The sequence below is a fragment of the Planococcus citri genome, chromosome 2, assembly GCF_950023065.1.
Source record: "Planococcus citri chromosome 2, ihPlaCitr1.1, whole genome shotgun sequence".
NCBI lineage: Eukaryota > Metazoa > Arthropoda > Insecta > Hemiptera > Pseudococcidae > Planococcus > Planococcus citri.
The window spans coordinates 1,266,365-1,291,538 of NC_088678.1; the positions used below are offsets into that span (position 1 = coordinate 1,266,365).

The 25,174-nt window shown below is 35.7% G+C and overlaps 1 protein-coding gene across 9 annotated transcripts in view; it reads right to left on the reverse strand.

The window, feature by feature from the left end:
* Positions 1 to 25,174, reverse strand: part of Rim (Rab3 interacting molecule) — a 60,268-nt gene that overhangs the window by 28,401 nt on the left and 6,693 nt on the right. For 7 of the 9 annotated variants that reach the window (XM_065347714.1, XM_065347716.1, XM_065347713.1 and 4 more), the window contains exons 4-5: positions 17,741 to 18,377; positions 10,430 to 10,668 (exon numbers count right to left, since the gene is read on the reverse strand). In XM_065347714.1, the coding sequence (XP_065203786.1) occupies positions 10,430 to 10,668; positions 17,741 to 18,377 (876 nt within the window). Of the gene's footprint in view, positions 1 to 10,429; positions 10,669 to 12,752; positions 12,833 to 17,740; positions 18,378 to 25,174 lie in introns of all 9 variants that reach the window. The other 2 variants (XM_065347718.1, XM_065347719.1) reach the window with 2 other exon arrangements.

Sequence of the window (25,174 nt, forward strand, 5' to 3'; positions counted from 1 at the left end):
AAAAATAGACGCGGGATGCACTCGAAGAGGAAGTCAGGGGAATTCGTCACTCTTCTACACACCTGTTGTGGAAATTTTCAGTTCAGTTTGACCACTCGATACCATAAAAATACCCTAGAAAAATGAACTCGAAATTGGGTCTCACTCTCACAGGCAGAAAATGGGGAAAATTATTTCTAAAATGATACATCGCGCTGATTCTGTAAAATGTAGAATGTGGAAGAAATGGGCCAAATAAGGGCAACCATGAAATGAAGATGAAACGAAAAAATCCATCTCGAAAAAGGTAATGGCAGTAGGTAGGTCGAATGAACGACGCGGTATACGAGAGTGAAAGAGGGTTCAAAGGCGAGAAAAATCGAACAACCAACATCACCGCAGCTGTATGAAAAATGAATGTAAAATACCCTTCACAATTTTTCTGATAATTTTAACCAATAAAATACATCATAGGGGGAAAAATCTTTGCAATAGTCGAAAATATACAACCTAACTTTTAAACAAACTGACCACTGAATAGTCACTAGTTGATGCAAAAACTTTTAACGAAAAAATGTTTCTGAAAAACACGATTATTATTGGAAAAAAATACATAGGTGGTTATTAAAATAATTTGTGAAAATGAATGAACAAAATTTTTCATCTTCGATAAAAACATGTTACGAACATCTTTTTTAAAAAAAGTGTTAAAAATCGCTACATTGATTGATTGAAATTTTCCCAAAAATTTTTTGTATCCCCCCCCCCTCCCTAAGAACCTTAGAGAACAAAAAACTAAAACAAAAGCAACTTCAATGGCCATTCCTTCCTTCCCTCCCTTACGCACACGTAAAAAAATTACCGCAAATTCTTCCTGGTAAAAATATTAACAACCACTGGTTAAGGAAATCTAATTTCCAATAAAAATATTCCCAAAATTTGAATCTTTGAGATTCTGATAGAAGAAAAAGGTATTGAATACTGGCAAAGCCGATTTTCACCAATACTTGTATTAGGTATACATACGTTAACTCGTCAATGATTTTTGTCAAACTTCATTGAGTTTTGAAAGCAATTAATCTGGTCTAAATTTCTATACCAAAATTGAAAATTTTTCGAAATTTTGGAGGTATTTTGATGGCATAAAGGTACGATTTTTCCAGCACGATCACACGTAGTACGAGTAGGTACACGAATCGAATTGCTCGTACGGTACGAATGGCAGGCAAAGGTGACGGTTGCGGTGGCACGGTGTGGCATGGCATGGTGCGGCGCTCCGTGCAAAACAACACGCGGCCGTCTCACCAGCGCTGCTTTAACGCCAAACCCATTTAACCTAGTTCTTATTTTCATGTGGGCGCGGTAATATTTCAAGCAAAGATCATTATAAGAAAACATCAACCCTTCCTGCTGTTCGACCCGAGGCGCCGAGCCGCCATTTTCCACTCGATTTACGTGTGCGGACGTGCACAAACATGTAGGTATCTTCCATAAATGAAATTATCCAGCCAAGTCGTCAGCTCGGCTACGCTCACACATCATACCCACATCGTCGTACACAAATACAGATCAAGTTTTACTTTCCAGGTTCCAGTTCCAAGTTGACAATTTGGAAAAATGTACCAACAAGTTTGATTTTTCGTCAGAAGTATTCGTAAACAAAACAAAACAAAAAACCTTCGTCAATTATTTTGAAAGAAAGCACACCTCACAACTATACTCGATCCCAAAAAACCCACGAAATGCCAATTTGTTTCAAAGTTAGGTTCACTGTATAAATGTAAACACACACTACATACTCGCACATACATACCTACGCTATAGTAACTTACAAATACCCACTACTTTTGGTTTTTATCCTTCAAAGCTGCCTCTTCCCTCCTCAATGCAGTTTATTTTCTGCCACGAGTTGTTTTCGTTAATAATGAACAAAAAACCAGCCAAAGTTGCGTCGTCGTCGTCGTCGTCGTTAAAAATTGCGAACAGAACGATTTCACAGAGGTGCGTTTCCACCCTTGTTGGGCACGTCGTTTAATTTCAAACTTGCATTACTCGACACACAAAGGGCAGCGAGTACAAATCGCTCTTTTATCGATCCCAACGTCTTCGCATGCAACCTCCCAACTTCTACACCATTTTCTTCAACTCCTCTTCCTCTTCATAAACTTCGTGGAAACTCACTAACTTTCATCGTCTTTTTTTTTTACTTCAAAAAGAAAGAAAAAATATTTTTTCCTCCGTTTATTTACCCTTTTCGTCATCGTGGTTGTTTTTTCACATCTGTAGTGCTTACTTTATGCACACATACACGCACAGGTACCGTGAAATGTTCAAACAGTCTTTAAATGCGTTAAATAGCTAGGTCTTCATGTAGCAGTACTGGGGACCAATACGAGATGGTGACATTTTTGCCTTCTTAAAGGTACGAATGGTCAAAAATATTTTCACAGAGATTAAATTAGGAAAAAGACAAGACCCATCTCAAACTAGGGCTACACAAATTGTGCCAAAGAATTCTCAATTTTTCGCTCGAGCAGCTGAATTTTTTTGAAAGCTGTTCCACGAGTCCACACGAGCTAGTAATAAAAACGAGCAAAATCAGTGACTGAGTGATCGAAAGCTTCCCTAGTGAATGGAGTAATTATTCCGTCCACCAAGGGTCATTCCACGTCAATTGGACCAAGAAGTGGTAGGGGGGTTCGGAGATTTTTTTGAAATTTTTCCTGTGGAGACCCCTTCCGAAGGGATGACCAATAGCGCAAATCGCAGCTGTCTAGCCCATTTTTAAAGACAGCCAGGGGGTGTCAACGTTTTCAGTGAACCTACGTAAGATATCACCCATTTCAGCAGTGGATTACTTGATAACCGCGATACCTACCAAAATGGAACTTTTCCCCATAGTTAGGGAGTTTGAAATTCTTTTTGGTGATAATCATAAAAATCAGAGTTGCCACTTTTTTTTGTACAAAAAATTAGCTCATAAAGTTTCAAAACGTAGTTTTCACATCGTCCCGACTCTCAAAAATTCTGAAAAAAATATACCTATTATGAACAACTTTTCATGCTGAACAACATATTAAAAAATTGGGATGGTAACATGTTGAAAAAATCATTTAAAAAAATTGAAAGTTTGCGAAAAAATGCGATTTTTTGATTTAAAACATGAAAAAAAGTTTTGATAGGTAAAGTTGACCCATTTGACCCCTTTTGTACGTATCTGTTGAAAAAGTTGAAAAAACCCTCTCACTCGATGAAATGAACTCCTCACCAAAAAAATCAAAATTCGAAAAGATTCAAAAAATGAACAAATTTTTATTTTTTTGGTGTTAGTGTAGGCTAATTTTTAACAACTTTTTCATAAAATACTTCAGAAAGAGGTCAAAATCGGACAACTGAATAAATTTGAACTTTTTTTGATGTTTGAAATAGAAAATTTAATTATTTCGAATTTTGATTTTTTTGTGAGGAGTTCGTTTCATCGAATGAGAGGGGTTTTTCAACTTTTTCAACAGATACGTACAAATAGGGGTCAACTAGGTCAACTTCACCAGTCAACACTTTTTTTCATGTTTCAAATAAAAAAATTGAATTTTTTCGCAAACTTAAAATTTTTTCAAATCGACTTTGCAACATGTTACCCTCACAATTTTTTAATATGTTGTTCAGCATGAAAAGTTGTCCATAATATATTTTTTTCAGAATTTTTGAGAGTCGGAACGATATGAAAACTACGTTTCGAAATTTTTTGAGCCAATTTTTTGTACAAAAAAAGTGGCAACACTGATTTTTATGACATCACCAAAAAGCCTTTCAAACCCCCTAACTATGGGGAAAAGTTCCATTTTGGTAGGTATCGCGGTTTTGACACCCCCTGGTTGTCTTTAAAAATGGGCTAGACAGCTGCGATTTGCGCCATTGGTCATCCCTTCGGAAGGTCTCTCCACAGGAAAAATTTCAAAAAAATCTCCGAACCCCCCTACCACTTCTTGGTCCAATTGACGTGGAATGATCCCCAAACAAAATTTTTTACTAAGAAGAGAACCTTTTCAACTTACACTCTTTGATTTGATCGAAACCAAACCACCTAGATCGAAAGAGTCTAGTTCATTTTGTGGATTTTTAGTGAATTTTTGAAAATTTAAGAAATTCAAAAAAGCACGTTTTCCAGGACAATGTTTCAAACTTTTCATGAAATGTATAGGTAAAGAATTATTCCGGCAATTCAACTCTCAAGCATCGGCAATGGCTAGTTTTTGGTCATTCTAGAGCTTCCAGCGAGTTTTCAAATATCTTTGAAAATTTTAAACCAGTCTGGAAGGGCCAAAAATGAACTTTAGATTAGACAACTTGATTGTTTTAGGGACGTTCGTGTTTATTCCTTCCACAGCGATTTAAAATTTCTGGAGAAATTTGAAAATTTGCCGGAGGCTCTAAAAATGCAATTTAAATTTGGTCAAAAATTCTTTTTCAAGTTCATCCTCTTAGAATTTCGCGATGCCAAGCTAAAACAATAGAGAGGGAGCCCGATAAGCCCCGCGACCAAGGATACAGGTGCTAAAGTTCATTTTTGGCCTTTACAAAGCGATTTGAAATTTCCGAAGAAAATTACAAACTCGTCGAAAGCTCCAAAATGGCCCAGAACTAGTCATTGTTGATCTTTGGTAATTAAATTTGATAAATTATTCGCATTGGTTCGCTTTGTTTAAAAAATTTCAAAAATTACCCCACTTACAACTTTTTTAAAATTTTCAAAATTTTCAAAAAAGTCGGCAAACATTAAGAAATGAACTTCGGCACTTTCAATTTTGGTTGCAGAAGCTGTACGACATACTCTTTCAATGTAACTTCACTTCGTTCAAATCAGAGGGCGTGAGCGCAATTTTACGATTTGAGCGGGTCTCATTTTTTTCATAATTTCATTCCTCAAACACCGTTTTATTAATTTTTAATTGCATTACCTAGAGCGAGTACCTAGAAAGAACTCAAATTGAATAAAATCGAGCTGTAAATAAATAACCTCAATATTCGGCAACGACTTAATTAGTTGATCGAAACGAATGATCGCGATTTACATAAACTTACCTTCAATGTATTAATAAATGTCTACCTATGCATAATACATATGTGTATTAAATAGATAGGTAGGTAAATATCAACACGATTTTTCGAATAGATTATTGAGCTACGTAACGACTGCATACAAACAGGCTATACAGTATACACATAAATTTATGGTAGGTGTTGAGGTACCTATACCTAATAGATACTCGTATATACATAATAGAAGGTACTTTTCAGGTAGATAAATCTCTGTACCTATAGATAATTAGTTTACCATAATAATAATACGAGTAATCAAAGAAAGCTCCTCCAAAGAACACCATCATGCCATGCATCACTACCCACAATCCACTTAGGTAAATGTGTTTCACATGCTAAAAGTTTGCTCACAATAAAGCTCAAGCGGTAGATGAAAAGTGAATGCAGTTAGCGTACCACAAACTGCAACATGCTAAAAGGCTAACTTTCTACGTTTCAAGTACACGTCGTATGTAAACACTCAAAGGTAAAGTAAAGTACCTACTAAGTATACAGTATAGGAACACAATGTGAGTAAGAAGCGTTAAAGCGATATGATTAGAAAATAAAACCACTTTGAGTTTGATAGGTATACGTAAGTGAAGTACCTACGTATCGTATCTAGTAGTAAATTAGCTTTGAACAGAGAGAATAATCTCATCGGGGAGAAAATGAAAAAGAAAAGAACAAACTAAAACGAAAATTGGAAAAAAAATCACCTAATGTACGAGTATATCTAACGCGAATACGAAAAATATACGATTATTAGTACCTAACCTAATAATACAACGAATACGACCATCTATACAAACGTCTATATAGTTGGTATTCTAAATCTAATTCTACATACAAGTACACCTTTCTAAGTAGGTAGGTAAGTAGGTATGTGTAGCATCAGATGCTGTAGTAGTAAAGTAATCAATTTTGCGACTTAGTAGCGATGAGAGATTTTTCCAATGGGTAAATGATGCGGTACCTACCTAAAACAATAGAAACGCTTTTTTTTTTCTTAGGTAGGTACCTACCTACCATTTTCACGACGAAGAAAAAAAAGTCCAAAATGGAAAAGAATTTTTTACCCAGCATGATCTCGGTTTAGTATTGATGTATTTTTATAGACATTTTCTTTTCTTTTTTTTTTTTTTTTGACGAGATTATGTCTATGGGGTATACACGAGACAACACTGACTGAATACGACTCGTTGGCAGCAATTTTGTTTCAAATTAACACTGACGTGAAATTTCGACTTCGAGCCGTCGATGTGCGCTTCATAATAATTTACAGCTAAATCAATATAATGTATATACAACGGTGAGCATGTTTTAATAATGTATCGCAGCTTATGCGTGTGCTGTTTATTCAATATATACGCATCATTTACAGGGTGTTCCAGAATAACCTTTCACTTTTGTTTTATTAGTAGCTCTGAGAGAAAAATGGTTACGGAAATTTTTTTATAACCAAAATGAAGTAGAAATGTGCCGTTTTTAGACCATATATTTGAGTTTTCATTATAAATTAAGTTTTAAAAATTATTCCACCAAGATGTTTTCCATCATTTTTGACACAATCGACCAAACGTTTTTTAAAATTATTGAACACTTTGTTGAGCATTTCTCTTCTAATCAGTCTTGATTCACGAATAATATTATCTAGGAGCTGTTTCAGAGTCCTAGGATCATCTTGATATACTTTTGACTTGAGGTAACCCCATAAAAAAAAATCACATACTGAAAAATCAGGGGATCGAGGTGGCCATGAAATTTCTGTGTTCAGCGAAATTATTCGATGACCAAAATGCTCACGCAATAAAGAAATCGTGTCCGTTGCGGAATGACAGGTAGCGCCATCCTGTTGGAACCAAGTAACTCTATACTTGTGTCTGCGTTTCAATTCAGGAATGAGAAACTCGTCTATCATTTTGCGATACCTCTCACCGTTCACCGTTTCATCAAACACATACGGTCCCACTATTCGGAGTCAACGAACATGTGTTGCACTCTGGCGGTGAAATGCATGAAACACATGTTATCATGCTGAAAGGGGGACATTTCCATACTCACGCACGCTTACACACGCGCACACACGACTTGTCGAGATGCGAATGAATGTGATTCTCTGCAAAAAGTCCCCCTTTCAGCAAGTCGATGGTGGCGCCGCCACGAGATGTTAACGCCGAATACCGAATTTAGCCACGCCCATCCAAACAGTCAACTTAGCGGAGTGTAGAGGTTTCTCGTGTATTATCATCGGATTCTCTGTCGACCAGTAGCGCATATTTTGTTTATTCACATCACCGTTTAGATAAAAATGAGCTTCATCAGTAAAGAGTAACGAGTTCAATGGAATCTCACCAGTATCAATTCTTGTAAGCATATCCTCGGCAAATGATTTTCTTCTCACAAAATCAGTTTTTTGTAACTTTTGAATGATTAAAATCTTATATGGATGGAAACTGAGGTCTTCAGATAAAATTCGTTGCAGAGAAGTTGGTTTGATTTTTAAATTTAACGCTCGTTTACGTATTGAAGTGGTAGGGGTAGTCTGTACTGAATGCCTTACTCGGTCCGTTGTTTCTGGCGTTCTTACTGATCTTTTCCGACCTGTAGGCTTATTTTTACAAGCATGAGCGGTTTTCTCGAAGTTTTTTACCCATAATTTCACTGTTGGCCTCGATGGCACTTCACTTTTACCGGTAAGTTTAAAATGTTTGCGGAAGGCACGAATTGCACTAATGTAAGAGTCATTATTTTTGAAAAAGGCCTTTACAATAAAAGCGCGCTGCACAGCCGTCCACTTCTCCATGGTAAAAAATTAATACTGAAACATAATTCGGCATGTGTTGGCTACCTGGAACCGCTTTTACCATTCCCCTAACACCATTTGAACGCAGATCAGTGCTCACCAAAATGTGAAAGGTTATTCTGGAACACCCTGTATAACGAATTAGTAATACAATCGATAAAAGAATCACTCGATTTGATTTTTTTTTTTTTTTTTCAAACGTAACAAAATCCAAGCCAAGTACCTACATAAGTTCGACTTTTTCCAAAAATTCTGAACTTCGAACTGTTCGAGTAGTTTTTTTTTGATTTAAACAACTGACAGGATCAGGGTACTTTGAAAAACACAAAAATAAAAAAAAATACAATACTGTTCGAATGAGAGCTTTCGATTTAGAAAATTGATTCAAATACTCGACACCATCGCGTTTATAGCTAAAAAATATCCTCAAATTTTTTGCCTTTCGACATGGATATGTTTTTTGCATTAGCTGTCTGCTCAAAATTTGTGCGAGGAAAACTTGAAATTGAAAAAAAAAAAAATAATTTCAAGTTCGTACATATGTTAGACTATAAAATACCGAGTCTGATTTTGAAAAACTTGGTAAAAAATTGCAATGAATTTTCGACAGTTTGTCATAAATTTGAAAAGAGGAAAAAATATGTTCCTGATATGTATTACCTTATTATTTCGATTCATTTTCAAATGAATTAAATTTATTCGAGTTTAGTTTTGATTCGATGTTGTTTTACACAATTTTTTGTACATTTTATCATATTTCACCGAAATTTCATCTTTTTTTTTCTTATAACCTGCAGCGATTTGAATTTTTTCACATTTTAAAGTCAAATTGAAAATTTTGTTACATTTTTTCCAACTTCGTAAAAACTTTATTGCTTTTTAGCAGTTTACATTAATTTTACTACTTTTGTATTGTTATTAATGCATTTTTGATACTTTTTATGAAGTTTTTTTGTGAACTTTCATTCAAATTTATCGTTACGTATTTTGATGATTTGCAGTAGTTTTGATACATACTTTATTGAAGTTTTCAGTGACTTTTACGACGTTTCGCCCATTTTTGAGACATTTTGTCAAATTTACAATTTATTACTTTTTGAAAACTTTCTTTTTTCTTAAATTTTTGGTTACCTATTTCTGTCATTTTTCACGTTTTTATTTATTTATTTTTTAAATTTTATTCAATTGTTTTTAATCGATTTTGATGCACTTAATATAGTTTATTTTTATCTTACTTCATTATATTTCAATTTATTTTCAGTGGATCGATTCCACGTCAAATTTGCCGTTTTTGATTTTAGGTCCTACGATTTTGCCAAAAAAATTTACCAACAATTTGAAAAATTCCAACTATCGAGCCTTTTTTAAAAAGCTCAATTTGCAAAACTTTGACAAATTTTGAGGCTATTTGAAAATTTGACAAAAAAACACCAAAAAGTACGATATTATGTATTTACAACTGTGAATTTTTCGTGAAATGGGATTGAGGGGGGAGGAGACGGAGCCTCAAAATTCTGGACAAAATGTAAAATATCAAGTGAAATATTGCTTGACACATTTTCGAAATCACCGAATACGAATATAAACTTATTTTTTTAATTCAACCCCCCCTCCCCTAAAAAAAGCCCTGTGGTTCCCCCAATTTTAAGAAAATTGAAAAAAAAATCGTAAGACTTATGGTTTATTATATTTTTGGGAGCACTATTCAGTTTTAGTTTAATTTCATTCTGCTCATTTTCACTTTGTGAGGGGAAGAGGGGAGGTCGATACGAGTCAAAAAACAAATTTTACAAATATTTATCAATTTTACTGGAAAAGTAATCAATTTTAAAAAATAATAGAAAATAAACCACTCGATTCGAAGTTTTATAACCTCCGATTTTGGACATGAACGTAATTTTTCGAAAAGAGCATGGTCTGAATACCTTCAAAACCAGTTCTACATATGTATTATAAAAAATACGAGTACCTACCTACATTGTGAAGCGAAAATCGCGTTTGAATATTGTTGCAAATGAATCGCCACGTGTTATCGCATTGTTTTCAAAGCATTTTTATTACTATCTACATGATACGTATGTATACTTCCGATGTAGGTAATCAAAAATCTCTCACACAGAATCAAAAAACCATAGTAAGGTTACCTGCTTAGTTAGATCATTAAAACAATACCCTGAATTGGAAATATTTCTGAGAGAGAATTCCTAACGACAAAATTATAACCAAGATAATTACTCATACGAGTATAGATAAAGATCGAAGAAAAAGGAGACAAAGGAAAGTAAAATTTCGGCATCTCTGCAACATTTTTTTTTAAAAAAAAACCTACTGAAAAGCTACCAATGAAATGCTGGCGTTGACTATGTAAAAGACGTCAATACTGGTCAAACTTATAAAATACGACACAATTGCTCGTTTATACATCATTACATCACAAACGATACCAAAACGAAATTCAATCGAGTTTCCAATACCAAAAAATTAATTTGAAAAAAAAAATAATAAAAACTGTTATTTACAAACGTACGTGGTACTTAGTATTTGTATTTAAGTTAGTAGGAATACCTTAAAAAAACTGTTAGAGTCTTCAATAGACGTACAAATAGAACTTCCCATATCAATACCAGAATCTTTGGTAGATTGTCTGGACCCGTCAAACCTAACCATTTTCTTGAGTCTGCGTGCCTCCGCTAATGCTACAAAAGCAGTTTTCGCCTCCCTTCGTAAATTCTCACTAATTTCCGACGATATCAGATGCAAATTCACGTCGCTGTCGCGAGATAAACTATTTTCATAATGAATATCTGCGTAATGATCGCAAAAAGAAACAGAAAAAAAAATAAAAAATTGCACCAAAGAAAAAAACTATAAATATGTAACTAATTTTAAAATAATAAAAAAAAAAAAACAATGGAAAGGGAACGAATGATAAAGGTAGATACTTGATAGAAGAAAAAAACTGCGACGCTGTGTGCGAAAACAGAAAGAAAAATATTATTTACGAATGCACAATGCGCATGCATAAATGAATAAGATCGGTAAACGTGGATAATGCTCCCCTAAAATTAGCCATACATGTTGGGGATTTTGGTGTAGGTAATTTATACAGTTTTTTTAAATTTTTTAAATTACCTCTATATCGTTAAAGTAACATAATATTACATTAGACGATGTTGTTATTCTAATTACATTATATTATATAAGTATTTTTAGTTTATAAAATGGAATCTGAAAATGAGCAGCAACACGCGTAGTCAGTTTTCTTTTTACGTATTTTCAACACTTCGTATGTATTGGCAACCAAAAAATTGAGCCAATCAAATTCCATTTCATAACAATTATCTATCTAGTATTACCTGAATAGTAAGTAAATACCCATATAGACAACATTTATGTAATTTTGTAGGGTGAAAATTTGGATCGATGTTGAGTCACTTCTTTTGACAAATACCCATATCTACTTGGAGGAAATACTGGTTTCCAACGTTTTGAGGATTGCACTCCACCATTCCTACAGACTGTTCCAACACCCTTGTAACACATTCGAAACATCAGCGTACTTCAAATTTCAGACAAAGACAGCCTTTAATTATACAGAAATTTTCTCTGTTTTTATAAATTTTGGATTGAAAGTGAAAGAGAGGTACATATTCCAAGTGAAAGAACATTTTTGAACTGACCAAAGCTAAATCAAAAAGCATGCTAAAACACATCACAAGTGAAATTTCAGGTATCGAAATATATTTTTCGATTTTTGGTGAACTTTTAAAAATCAGATTTGGGACCAAAAATGGGAAAAAAATTAAAATCTTATCAAATTTACTCGGAGAGCTGGAATTATACTTGAATCCTATCATGGACCCTCCAAATCGAATGGAAACGATTTCGAAGCGTTTTGAACAGTTCTGCTTCAGGAAGATTTTCGAAAATTGACAAAATTTTATCCCATGAAGTTGGAAAGCTAAAATTAATATTGAAAACCTGAAATTTCCAGCAGCTGGAGGTTCTAGAATGACTGGCTTGAAATAATTTTCAGTAGACTCAGTAGGTTGAAAGTTAGGGGGTACCCGATGTGAATTTTAGCTTCCCAACCTCACTGGGTAAAATTTTGTAGAAATCTCAATTCTCGAAAATCTACTGTAGACTCCAGAACTGCTCAAAACGATTTTGAGCCATTTCCAATCAATCAAGAACATCAACTTTCCTGGTCATTTTGGTAAAATTTTGATTTTTTTTTCTCATTTTTAGTCAAAATGTGATTTTTATAAATTCGCCGAAAATCCACTAATGCACTTTGTCACCTGAAATTTTAGTTGGCGGCGTACTTATTTTTGCATATTTTTTGGATTCAGATTTGTCCAACAAAAATTCCTGGATTTGAACGAAAATTGGTGAGGTTGAGGTACTTAGTTCACTTTCAGTGGGAGACTGCTCAGAAAAATTATGAGCATCGTAACCACCCTCTTTTATACGACAGTGTCAACTTGGACACTTTATAATCGTACCAATCACAAATATTTATGTATTAGTATACTCTTTAGATACTTAGATTTACTGTACGTATTTTATATTAAATAGGAAATATAAATTATTGCAAATTATTGACAACAATCAATTCGTAGCTGATAATTCATTCTCGGATAGTTATCGCAAAAGGTAATGTTCAACGTGAGGTAACATCTTCGGGTTAAAAAAGAAAAAAAAAGGACCATTATACAGCCAAACAATACGTAAACAAACATAAACGAAAAATTAAGGTACAAAAAAAATTCATCAAGAAACAACATGCTTCATTCACCAACACCAAAAAAAATGAAAAAAATAAAATGAAAGGAAAAAATAAGAGAAAAAAAAAGAAATAGGAAACCATTAAAACTCGTGAACGTACCGCTAAGAACTTTCTAATTTTCTCATTTAAAATCGCTTCCTTCTTACGTGTATCATCAGTTACTGATCGATCGATTGCACCTGGTCGTAAGAGATATTATGAAATATACAATTTTTTACCTTTTTAAATAACAAATCGAAGAATACAAAAAATTATTACACTTACCTCTCGCCGTTATTTTTACCTCACATAAACAAATATTACCTAAATATCTAATAATGTACTCATAAATAGGTACATAGGTAGGTAACCTATTATGCGATAGCCAATAGGTTATTGCAACCCGTGAGTAGGTAATTCTGTGAAAGAATAAATAGGTACCTACTCATTTTGGACTAAACTAATCGTACTCGCGGTACTACATACTTAACTACAGTATTACGACTAAATCCTAAATTCAAACTATTAAAAAACAAACCATATCTCTAATTCTATACTCTCGCTGACGAAAACGATATTTTTCATTTTGAAAGAAAATCGTCTTCGTATAGCTGTATACGCAGAATTCCTGATCCTGATCCTGACTACCTTATAGTTCTAAATTTATATAAAGTAAAATATAAAATGCGAAGAAAATGAACAAAATAGGTACCTAACATGACTAAAATGGAAACCCAGCTGATTTTTTTTTTTTTTTTTTTTTGAGTCAAACGGAACACGCCAATCATTATTATCCAATCCCCCTTGTTACATCACTACCAATATACGTTTGACTGCTATAATACCGGAAAGCGTTTCTACTCGTAATATCAATACATTTTGTTAAAGGTCGTATGCTTTGCCAATTACCTATATCTATAAGGAACCTCGAATTTGCGGCCAAGGTTAACAAAATACCTCGAGAAAAACACTCGATCGCATTTCATTTCGTCAAAACGAAATTTTTTTCGAAAATAAGAAATTTTCTGAGCTTAAATTACTCAGTTTTGTTTTTCCATAAGGAGACTACTAAGAGCGTAGATGTTGGCGAAAGGAAAAATTTATAAACATTTTAGGCACACGTAGGTTATTTTAACCATAAACACGCATTAAAGGGACATGATAAAACGTCCAAAAAAATCAAAAAAGCGAATACGGGTACATCGCAATTAGCGTAGATTCCTTTTTTTTTTTTTTTTTTACATTTCGCCTGGCTTGTAATCGTAAAAATATAGTATCTCGAGTATATAAAATCAATTATGTAAACTTTTGCCGCTACATTAGCATGATTCAACTTCAAGGTAACCGACATCGCGAATAGTAAGTTATCTTAAACCTAAATCCATATCCCTCATTATAATTTACTCGTAGATTTATTTTCGTTTCGGGGAAAATTCTTTTCAAAGAAAGTTCTCCCGGTGAAATTCTTGCCTTATAAAATTCTTCCTATAAACAAATGTTTCCCAATGAAATTCTTCCTGGTACAAATTAGTATGAAAATTCTTCCGCAATAAAATTGTTTCCACATTATCGTCACGATTATCTTCGTGAAGTACATATTACGTATTAGGTACATATATTTTATTCGCCTTTTGGAGGGGGCAATTTTCAGGTTGGAGAAAAAATTAATGCAAAACCTGAAATCAGCAACCGAAAGCACCCACATTAAAATTTTTAAAAAATCTTGAATATTATCAACTTCCTCAATTTAGGTCCTTATAAGCTTGAGATGGATTTCGATGATGCTGATGATAAAAATATTCAAAGTTATCGAAAGTGGGCTCAAAAATGCTTGAAAAATTCACATTTCAGATTCAAATACGTAAAGATGTAGCGGCTTGATTTATACTTTGACTATCGAAAAAAAAAGGACCTTGAAAATATATCTCTCGAATGTTTGTGCTTATACCGGTAAAGAATTTTGTACGAGAAGAATTTGATAATGGAAGAATTTCGCGGGGAGACCTTTCCCTGAGAAGGATTTTCCTGTTACTTTATTTTTGTGCATAAATAATAATAACACACGAGTACTTATTTTATACGTAATTTAGGTGAAACGATTTTGAAACGGTCGATAATGTTGTCCATGAACTTGGACTTTCGCAATAAAAACTTTGACTAGAAAAGCTTTCACAGGATGTGGTGGAATTTTTTCCTTTTCAACTTCAAAAATAGCTCGTGTCGTTAACAATAATTTTTCTATTTCAGACAGAGCTAATGCAAAAAGCTTCGAAACGATAGATTTTCAACTTTTAAACCAACTCGAAACTGATGAAGGAGGCAAAGAGGCAAAGGAAGGATCAGGACAACTTGCAGCAAATTTTTAGAGAGAAACATAAAAAAGAGAAAGAAACAGATACTATCAAAAAATGAAACGGTAAAAATAGGTATGCTAAAAAATTTCAATGCCAAAAAAAAAATGTTTTCTCTAAATTTGAAAATTGTGTAATTTTTTACTGGCTCAATTTTTAGACGTTTATCTCCCTTTTTTTCCGTTGATAATAGATTTTTTTAATGCAAAAAAAAAAAAAATGAAATTTTTCATCACAAAAAATCTATCTACCTACTTATTGGTGAAAAACTAACAAGAAATGGTATTGCAGCCAGAAGAAAACATTTTCAACCAAATAACGCTAAATTAAAACATTATACAAGAATAATTACCAGTCAAATGTTCGGGACCAAAGTGCATTTTTTGATTTTCAGCGAATTTTTGAAATCAAGTTTTATGTAAAAATGATGAAAAAATCAAAATTTTACCACACTAATCTAGAAAGCTAAAATTTTGACTATATTCTATTTTAGATCAGCTGAATCGATTGGAAACGTTTTCGAACCATTTGGAGCAGTTCTGAAACCTCCAGCAGATTTTTGAAAGTCGAAATTTTCTCAAAATTTTACCTAATGAGGCTGAAAAGCTATAATTTACTTTATACCACAATTTTGACGCACTGAGTTGTTTAAAAGTTGCTTCGAGTCAATCTGAAATTTTCAATCAAATTTTGAAAATTCCAGTTTTTTAAAAAGTGGTCCAAATTGACCATGTCTGGAAACTACAGAACGGTTTGAAACCACCACCAATTGACTCAACATATTAAAATTTGGGTATAAAGTTGGTATATAAATTTAATATTATCTCGAGGAGCTCGAGTTTCCTATTTATAAATTCCCTCGTTTTCAAAAGTTTGACAAAAATCGAAAAATCAACTCGAAATATTGGGTTTTGAGGCGTGAGTGACATGCTCTTTCACTGAGCCAAACAGCAAGATCGGAATCGACAGGATTCAAAGTCTGCTTGGCCAGAATCCTAGGAAAACAAGGAAGAATGAAGAGAAGAAAAATTATAGAGCTTACAAGGGAACCTCTTGGGGTGTCTGACTCCGATTTGAACGGAACCGCGATTTTTGGAAGAAGCATGTTCTAAAACCCCCAAATCCAAATTTTCAGCTGCCCAAGTTCATTTTTCGATTTTTGGCGAATTTTTGAAAATCCAGAATTGATTATTTTGGTGATTTATGCTTTTTTCAAAAAAGTACGTACTTGATCAGTAAAAATGTTCAACATAAGTCCTAAAACTGATATTAACCCCCCAAACCCAAATTTCGCCATTTATAGCCATTCTGGAGCCTCCAGCGCGATTTTTCAATTTCTCCAGAATTTTCAATTTGCTCCAGAAGGCGTGAATATGAAGTTGGGCAACTAAAAATCGAGTTGTGTGTTATAATCGACCTGTTTAACGAATTTATCCACATTTGAGCCGATTCTGGAGCGGACACCTCAAGAGTAGTTTTTTGACCAGCTTTTTTTCAAAATAAAAATAAGTTATTCAAAACTCAAAAATTTCCCGTTTGCGAGAAAATTTTCGAAATTTGCGCGAATCGCTGTATTTCGTCATTAATTAACCACACGAGAGCGAATTTCGCCATTTCCAGCCTTTCCTGGGCCTCCCTTTAATTTTTGGATATTTTTATGATGAAAAAAGCTGGTCAAAAACCCACTCTTGAAGTGTCCCCTCCAGAATCGGCTCAAACGTGAATAAATTCGTTAAGCAATTCGAGTATAACACACAACTCGATTTTTATTTGCCCAACTTTATATTCACGCCTTCTGGAGCAAATTGAAAATTCTGGAGAAATTGAAAAATCGCGCTGGAGGCTCCAGAATGGCTATAAATGGCGAAATTTGGATTTGGGGGGTTAATATCAGTTTTAGGACTTATGTTGAACATTTTTACTGATCAAGGTATGTACTTTTTTTTAAAAAAGCATAAATCACCAAAATAGTCAATTTTGGATTTTCAAAAATTCGCCAAAAATCGAAAAATGAACTTGGGTAGCTGAAAATTTGGATTTGGGAGTTTTAGAACATGCTCTTTCCAAAAATCGTGGTCCCGTTCAAATCGGAGGCGGACACCTCAAGACCTTGTTAGACTAACAATATCCTGAAAAAAATGCGATTGGTTTTTTCTTGAGAAAACTCTGCTTTTGAGTTATTTTCAGCACATTTACCTATTTTTATAAACATTGATTTTCTTGAAAATGTTGAAAATCATCCGAAAGAAATTTCAAAAATGGATATCATCATAAAATAAGTACTCGCGTTGCGTATACCTAAATAATACCTAATAAATTAATAATCCTCTAATAGATATTACCTAACCTACATTCGTTTTATTTTAGTACCTAAAACAAAGTACTTATGGTTAAGTATATGGTTTATGAGAATAGCTCGTAGATCAAGAATTTGATACTTTCAAGGAAACATTATTAACGATAAGGTGATAACCGCATAATTTATAACAGCACGTTCATTATAGGTACGAGGTAACTAAGTGAAACGATCAAATAATTACGTAAGTAGTCTATAGAAAACCACTAAATTCAAAACGACGAAAGGGTAAAAAGAAACTGCGAAAAAAGAAAAAAAAAATCAGGGTACAAAAGTCCAACAGCACGAAGGAAAGGGGGAAAATGTGTTCGAAGACACGAATAAGGACTGGATGGATCATGGATGGGGAAGGAGTAACGGAGGTAAGTAAATTTGATAAAATAAGTGAAAAAAAATCTTACTTTTGTCGTAATCGCGTTCTTCGCTGGTACACTCCGATAACGATTTCAGTTCATCGTCCGAACTTGAGAAAGACTGATGTGGTAAATTCTTTTGGGATTTGATTCCCATTTGGTTATCTTTACGAAGAGGTGGTTCTCCTTTCGAACTTCGTCTATGTTTTCGAGAAGGAGAAGGGTATATCACAGTAGAGGATCCCGATCTTTGGGGTGGATTTTCTAGTCGATCTAAAGATTTCTCGGATGTATACGAGTCGCTTTTGTAGCCGCTGATTTCTCCGCGACGCATGTGCCTGCCGGTCGACTGTCTGGCTTCCATTTCTTTGCGCTGTCTCATCTCTTCTTCACGGCTGCGGTTCTTCTCCATTCTGGTCATCGAGTCGGACGATCGGCTGCTCTGTTCTTGGTGCGAATACTGACGTCTGAGTAAGCTGCCGCTACGCTCTAGTGGTTGGTTTTCCTTTTCGGCCGCGCTTTGGGTACGCTCCAGTTTGGCTCGTTTGTCCGAAAGCACGGATAGATCGCGATCTTGTTCGGGTTTCGAGACCGGTTCGTTGGAAGACATTCGTTGATTTATCCATTGGCCGGTTTTACCCAGAAGCTCCTGCTTTTTTCGACACAATATACATACCCAGATCACCTGCGCAACAAAAAAAAAACAAACATACTTATTTGTAATTTTACACATACGGATTGAAAACAACATTTTAAAGTATGAAAAAAATTGGTCGGAATGTAGATTTAAACAATTATCACACCTTCTTTTCCCACAAATAAGCGCAAAATTCTGTTAGAAATGATCGCGGAAAAATCTACTAAAATAAAATAGGCGCAATCTTCGTAAAAATCGTACGGAAATTGATACAAAAATAAAGTATGTCCCACACATGTTCAAAAAATTACATAAAATCGTATCAAAATCGTTGACGAATTCGTTCAAAATAAGAAAAATATGTTTTGGAGAAAAATTTATTTTTAATCGAAAACCAAAAATATCCTCGGATTTGGTTCTTTTTCACTGAAAAAAATCATCAAGTAGTATCCCCCCCCCCCCCACACACACACACACACGATGAAAACGTGGAATTTGAGCCTCGTTGGAAAAATTGAAAAAAAAAATCAAAAAAGGTCAAAATGAAAATATGTTTTTATATTCTTCCTCGGATTTGGCCCATTTTCATCAGAAAAATACTCCCATATTTAATAAGCAATATTTTCAGTTCCCATTCACTTAGATGATGAAAATGTGGAAATCGGCTCTCCTGAAATTTTAAAAATATTTGAATGTCCTGGGGTATGCAGAGGAGTTCTTGCACAGAAATTTGAAATAAATAAGTCATTTTGAAGATGTTTTACGCAATTTTTATTAGTTACATTTCGCCAAATTGCATTGAAAAGTTATTACTTTATAATATGACAATAGGAGTAATTGCACCCCCACCCCCCGCCGATCATCCGGGACAACTTTTTTCTTAAAGGGGACATCCTAAGGAACATTTTAAAGCAAACTTGCCCAAAAAAAAATTGGCCTTACTTACAAAATGGCGGCCATTTTGATGGACAGGTCAGCCAAAATCGCAGATTTTGCGTTTCAACATAAGACTTGCACGAAATTCTTCAAACTTTACAAAGTTAATCGAAAGATCATCCAAAAATTTGTCACCTGTCAAAATTTCAAGTGCTAAAGTGCGTTTTCCGATTTTTGGTGAATTTTTGAAAATCCAATTTAGGCCAAAAATCGGGAAACATCAAAATTTTTCCAAATCGATCGAGAAAGTTGAAATTTGGGATATACCCTATTTTCGACATGCCAAATCGATTGGATACGGTTTCAACTTGTTTTGAGCAGTTCTGGAGCCTCCAGCAGATTTTTGAAACTCGAAATTCCAACAAAATGCCATCAAATTGGAGTTGTAAAGCTGAAATTTATTCTAAAAACTAATTTCAATACGCTACGAAGTACTGCAGGTGAATTTCAAGTCGTTTCGGAGCCCCCAGCGACTTTTTGAAAATTCCTTAAACCTCCAGCAGATTTTTGAAACTTTAAATTCTCACAAAATTTCATCAAAGGGAGATGGAAAGCTGAAATTTACTCTACACTTCAATTTTAACACCCTCTGAAGACGACTTCAGGTGGGTTCAAGTCATTTTAGAGCCTCCAGCGACTTTTTGAAAATCCCTTAGCCTCCAGCAGATTTTTGAAACTTTAAATTCTCACAAAATTTCATCAAATGGAGATGTGAAGCTGAATTTATTCTAAAAACTAATTTAAATACGCTACGAAGTACTGCAGGTGAATTTCAAGTCGTTTTGGAGCCTCCAGCGACTTTTTGAAAATTCCTGAAGCCTCCAGCAGATTTTTGAAACTTTACATTTTCACAAAATTTCATCAAATGGAGATGGAAAACTAAAATTTACTCTACACTCCAATTTTAACACCCTCTGAAGACGACTGCAGGTGGGTTCAAGTCATTTAGAGCCTCCAGCGACTTTTTTGAAAATTACTGGAGCCTCCGGTACATTTTTGAAACTTGAAATTCCCGCACCATTGATTTATCAAATGGAGTTCGCAAGCTGAAATCTACTTCGCAGACTACATGGTAGTTTCAAATGGTTTTGAAGCTTCCAGCTACTTTTAGGAAATTTCAATTTTCCAAAAAAAAACGCCATATTAACTATTCAAAAAGCCGCTGGAGGCTCCAAAACGACTTGAAATCCACCAGCAGTCAACTTCGTAGCGTATTGAAATTAGTTTGCAGCATGAATTTCGACTCTCCATCTCAGTTTGATGAAATTTTGGGAAAATTTCAAGTTTCAAAAATCTACTGGAGGCTTCAGGAATTTTCAAAAAGTCGGTGGAGGCTCCGAAACGACTTGAAATTCACCTGCAGTACTTCGTAGCGTATTGAAATTAGTTTTTAGAATAAATTTCAGCTTTACAACTCCAATTGAATGGAATTTTGTGGGAATTTCGAGTTTCAAAAATCTTCTGGAGGCTAGGCTCCAGAACTGCTCAAAACGGGTTGAAACCGTTTCCAATCGATTTGGCATGTCGAAAATAGAATATATCCCAAATTTCAGCTTTCTCGGTCAATTTGGTAAAATTTTGATTTTTTTCCTCATTTTTGACCTAAATTGGATTTTCAAAAATTCACCAAAAATCGGAAAACGCACTTTATAGCACTTGAAATTTTGACAGGTGGCAAATTTTTGCATGATCTTTCGATCTACTTTTGTATGGTTTGAAAAATTTCGTGCAAGTCCTATGTTGAAATGCAAAATCTACAATTTCGGCTGACCTGTCAATCAAAATAGCCGCCATTTTGTAAATAAGGCCAACTTTTTTTTGGGAAAGTTCCCTTTAAAATGTTCCTTAAGATGTCCTCTTTATGAAAAAAGTTGTCCCGCTGGATCGGCGGGGGAGGGGGGTGCAATTACTCCTATTGCCACATGCCGGACTATATAGCACGCTATTACCATGACACCTGACGACACTTGCTTGGTGAATTTGAAAAAAAAAATAAAAAGCTGAGTTTGTGTCCAATTTTTGACCATTCAAATCACAAGACGATGGTTTCGAACCTCTCTAGAGCCTCCAACGGATTTTCGGTTTCTACATTTTTTGATGAAATGCTGCGAGTAGGGTGAAATGAAATAATTCAGCTCCTATAAACTCAGATTCGTCAAGATTTTAACCAGTACAAAAGGATTTTGAAAATATGTACGTATGTGCCTAAATCGATCGAATGAGTCGAAAAATGATTTTTTTTTCAAAAACTGAAGAATTTGCAAATTTGCTGAAGGCGCCAGAACAGTTCGAAACCATCGCCAATCGATTCAAGAGGTTGAAAATAGAATACAAACCAAATTTCAGCCATTTACCTCAGTTTGATCAAAATTGGACTTTTTTCTCATAAAAAATGGGCCAAATTCTTCAGCACCTGAAATGATCGTTGGGGTGTGTTTTAGAGAGCTCTTTCGATTCCCCTAATAAAATCAAGATTAAGTATGTATTTCAATTTTGAATAAATGGCGCTTGCACCGCGTCGTCACAGTGCCACACTTCGAGTCTTTGACCCAGTGCCAAAGGCGGTCAAAAGAAAAGATTAATAATCAAACTTGAGACTTGGTTTTTTGAAAAATTCCGTTCCAAAAAAAGTATGACGATTGTTTTCGTACACACACTCGTACATGTACTTGGTCATCGAATCACTGGAATTTTCAATAAATGACCATTCTGGCGGGAGGAGGGAGGAAGGGGAGATATGTTTTGGGAAAATCTGCATGTACAAAGATATGTAGTAGGTCTACGTACTTCGCACTTGAAAGAGGTAATTCGGGCTGATTTTACGTAGCGTAACGAAGGTTGTAGAGGTAGAGGTAGAGGTACGGTAGATGTACCTACGTGTACGTACACGCAAAAGGTCACCGCGCCACATATACGCAGCAGATACAGCGATGGTCGGATCGGTGGTCGGCTGGTAGGGGCAGGGGTAATTCGGGGGCCGAAGAAAGGTGGTGGCAGGTTGTGCAGAGGTTGAGGAGACGACGCAGAAGGGGGCAGGCAGAGAGGAGAGGGATGAAAACGCTAGGAGGCCATACCTCTGTCGAGAGGAGTGGATCGCTCGTCCGCATAGGCAATAGGCATATAGCCTAACGCCGCGGAGAAGTTGGCTCGTACCGCAGTCGCAGTCGTAGTCGCAGTCGCGGCCGCGGCCGCGGTCGCGGAGGAGGCCGTGTAAGAGAGTGAAAAAAATTTCTCATCGCGGCAAAATCGCGCGTATAAATACCGACAGTGCGCGATCGGTGCAACGACCTCTCTCGCATAACCGGGCGGATCCGATTGCAAAATAGAAGAGGTGTAACAGGGTGAAATCACACTACGCTGCGGCGACCCGACCCATAAGACCCCCAACGCAACGCAGGAAGCGACGGCGGCGGCGGCGGCAGCGGCGACGACGATGCGGGTCGCTGGGACGAAAGTCGAAAGCTCCACCAACTCCAAGTCGAGGCGACTTGGCAGGCCACAGCTATGGCTTTCGCTCGGCGCTTGGCTATGTACTATGTGCTATGTGCTATGTGAAAATGTGTGCTGTAGTATGAGGTTACAATGACGTCACCATTCTATGAGAAATAATGACGTAGATATCGATCGACCGAGCCGGTATTCAGGACACGGAATCCCGTTGCTTCGTCGCCCATCCTCGTTCCTTCGCAAATTTTCATTTTGTCCTCCTGCCCTGCAGCTCTCCTCCGCGCCACCTTTTCGCCCCTGCGCTCGCGCTCTCTCGCGTCTTCAAAACACCGAAGGTTTGCTTTTGTCGCTGGAAAATACATATAACCGCGCCCTAACTTTTCGTAGCTTTCTCGCTAGAATTTTTCTTCTTTCGTTTTTGTTTCTCTCTCTCTCACTCCCTGTCTCCCTGTCTCCCTGTCTCTCCGTTTCTCTCTCCTACCTCGCCGCCGCGTATACTCGCGATGACCTGATTTTCTAAAACGAAATGACGCTCGGTGAGACGAAGTAGGTACAGGCAATTGTCGTCAAATATACCGTTACAGTCTGGCACTATATACTATTTCAACTCTTCATTAAATAACTAAATCAAACCGCGTTAATGTACACTTCTAGTACATCGATACCACCGCATTTCGAATTGACTGCTTCAATTCGGCATATCTACTGCCCCCCCCCCCAATCAACGACCTCAGGGTAAAGGATGGCAAACAAATTCTGTACTGAAAAAATATCCGTAATATTTTCTCATTATTTTTTCACTCGACTATACTCGCATTTCTTCTTCGATATTCTTTCCAAAACGCAAAACAACGACCCATTGAAAAATATATAAGTACAAGGTGCACAACCGTCCACCGCATCATCTACAACTTCTTTCATTTTCACAGTAGTTCTTCTTCAAAATGAATTCTACTAATACTACGCTCTAGTTTTGAAAAATTACACAAAACGAAATTCTTCTCACTGCCTCATCATATCGACCCCCCTCCCCCATCTTTCGCAGCAGTTGCTACGTAGGGCACTGTACGTCTACGTATCATTCGATCGCAAAAGTCGGGTCGTCTTGAAGGTCAAAATTTCACATCGACGAACAAACCTGGCGCCAAATGTACTTAGGTGCGTAAAATTATACGAGCTGTAGCAAAATGCTACGAGTACGTGAACCGCCAGCAGCCAGCAGCCAGCACAGAAGAGAAAAAATAACCAAAAATGCGTATTTTTTCGCGCCCTCTTCTCGTATTTTGAGCGAACCACATGACGATGACGATGACGATGACGACGCTCGCTCGCTCGCTCGCACACTCCGCATTCCGTAGGTAGGTCTTGGTACAGGGTATGTGGTATGGGGTATAGGGTATACTCTATACAGTATTATAGATATACACAGGACCCACTATACACACGCGGCCACACAGCGCACAGATAAGAAGAAAAAAAGTACCGTATCGATGACGTCAAACTTTCGAATGCGAACTTTCAGTAGGTAGAAATTAACGATTTTCCACTCCGCTTTGTTTGGGTCATATTATTTTAATACATAATAATATTTATTTACGCTCCAAATGTGTACCTATATACGAGTAGGTATGTATAAATTCGAGACGAAAGCTGCGTGTATACGCAACGACGAAGCAAGGTCTCCACCCCCGCAGTCCGCACCTCAAAGTCCAACTTTTTCATCGTGATAAACTGAATAAGCTCGTTCTTCCAAACACGATGAGGAAAATTCCAGTAATACTCGTAACCATTGGCATCGCGTTTAAAGAAATTTAAACCTTCTGCCCGAATACGAGTGGTATAAATATTGGAAACACAATTTAGTAAAATGTAGGTAACTTGCGGTGTTTTTGCGAATTTCGCACACGGACACAGGGTATTTAACAAAACTTCAAAACACGAGTAATATAAAGAAGCAAGACTTTAGCAGGACGTTTAGCAGGTCATTTTTTGAACACAAGAAATTTTTCAGAAGGCAGGGAGGGGTGGGCGAGGCAAAATTATATATTCAAATTTTTCGCTTTTGTAGGTGGCTTCCAATATCTCGAGATTTTTTTCAAGTAAACGGATGTTGAAAATACAATTCATCATTTCAATTTTCAATTTTATTTTCACCTTCAAGATTCTTGCTAATTGATTTCCTGATATTTTTAGTAAAACGTATACAAATAAAAGCTGGAAAAGAGAAACAAACTGGCTCTAAGCTCTGGAAAATCAGTATTTCGAGAGGTATACAAAATAATGTATTTTCGTGTGATGAGTCATTTACAAGAAGTTTATTATTTTTCTTCAAAATTTTAAAATTGGAATGATGATTTTTTTTTAAATTTCAAAATTTAAAAGAAAAGCAAAAGAGCCCGAGCGAAGAGAGATGAAAGCTCTTGAAAATTATAGCATTTCGAGAGGTACATAGGTACTCGTAT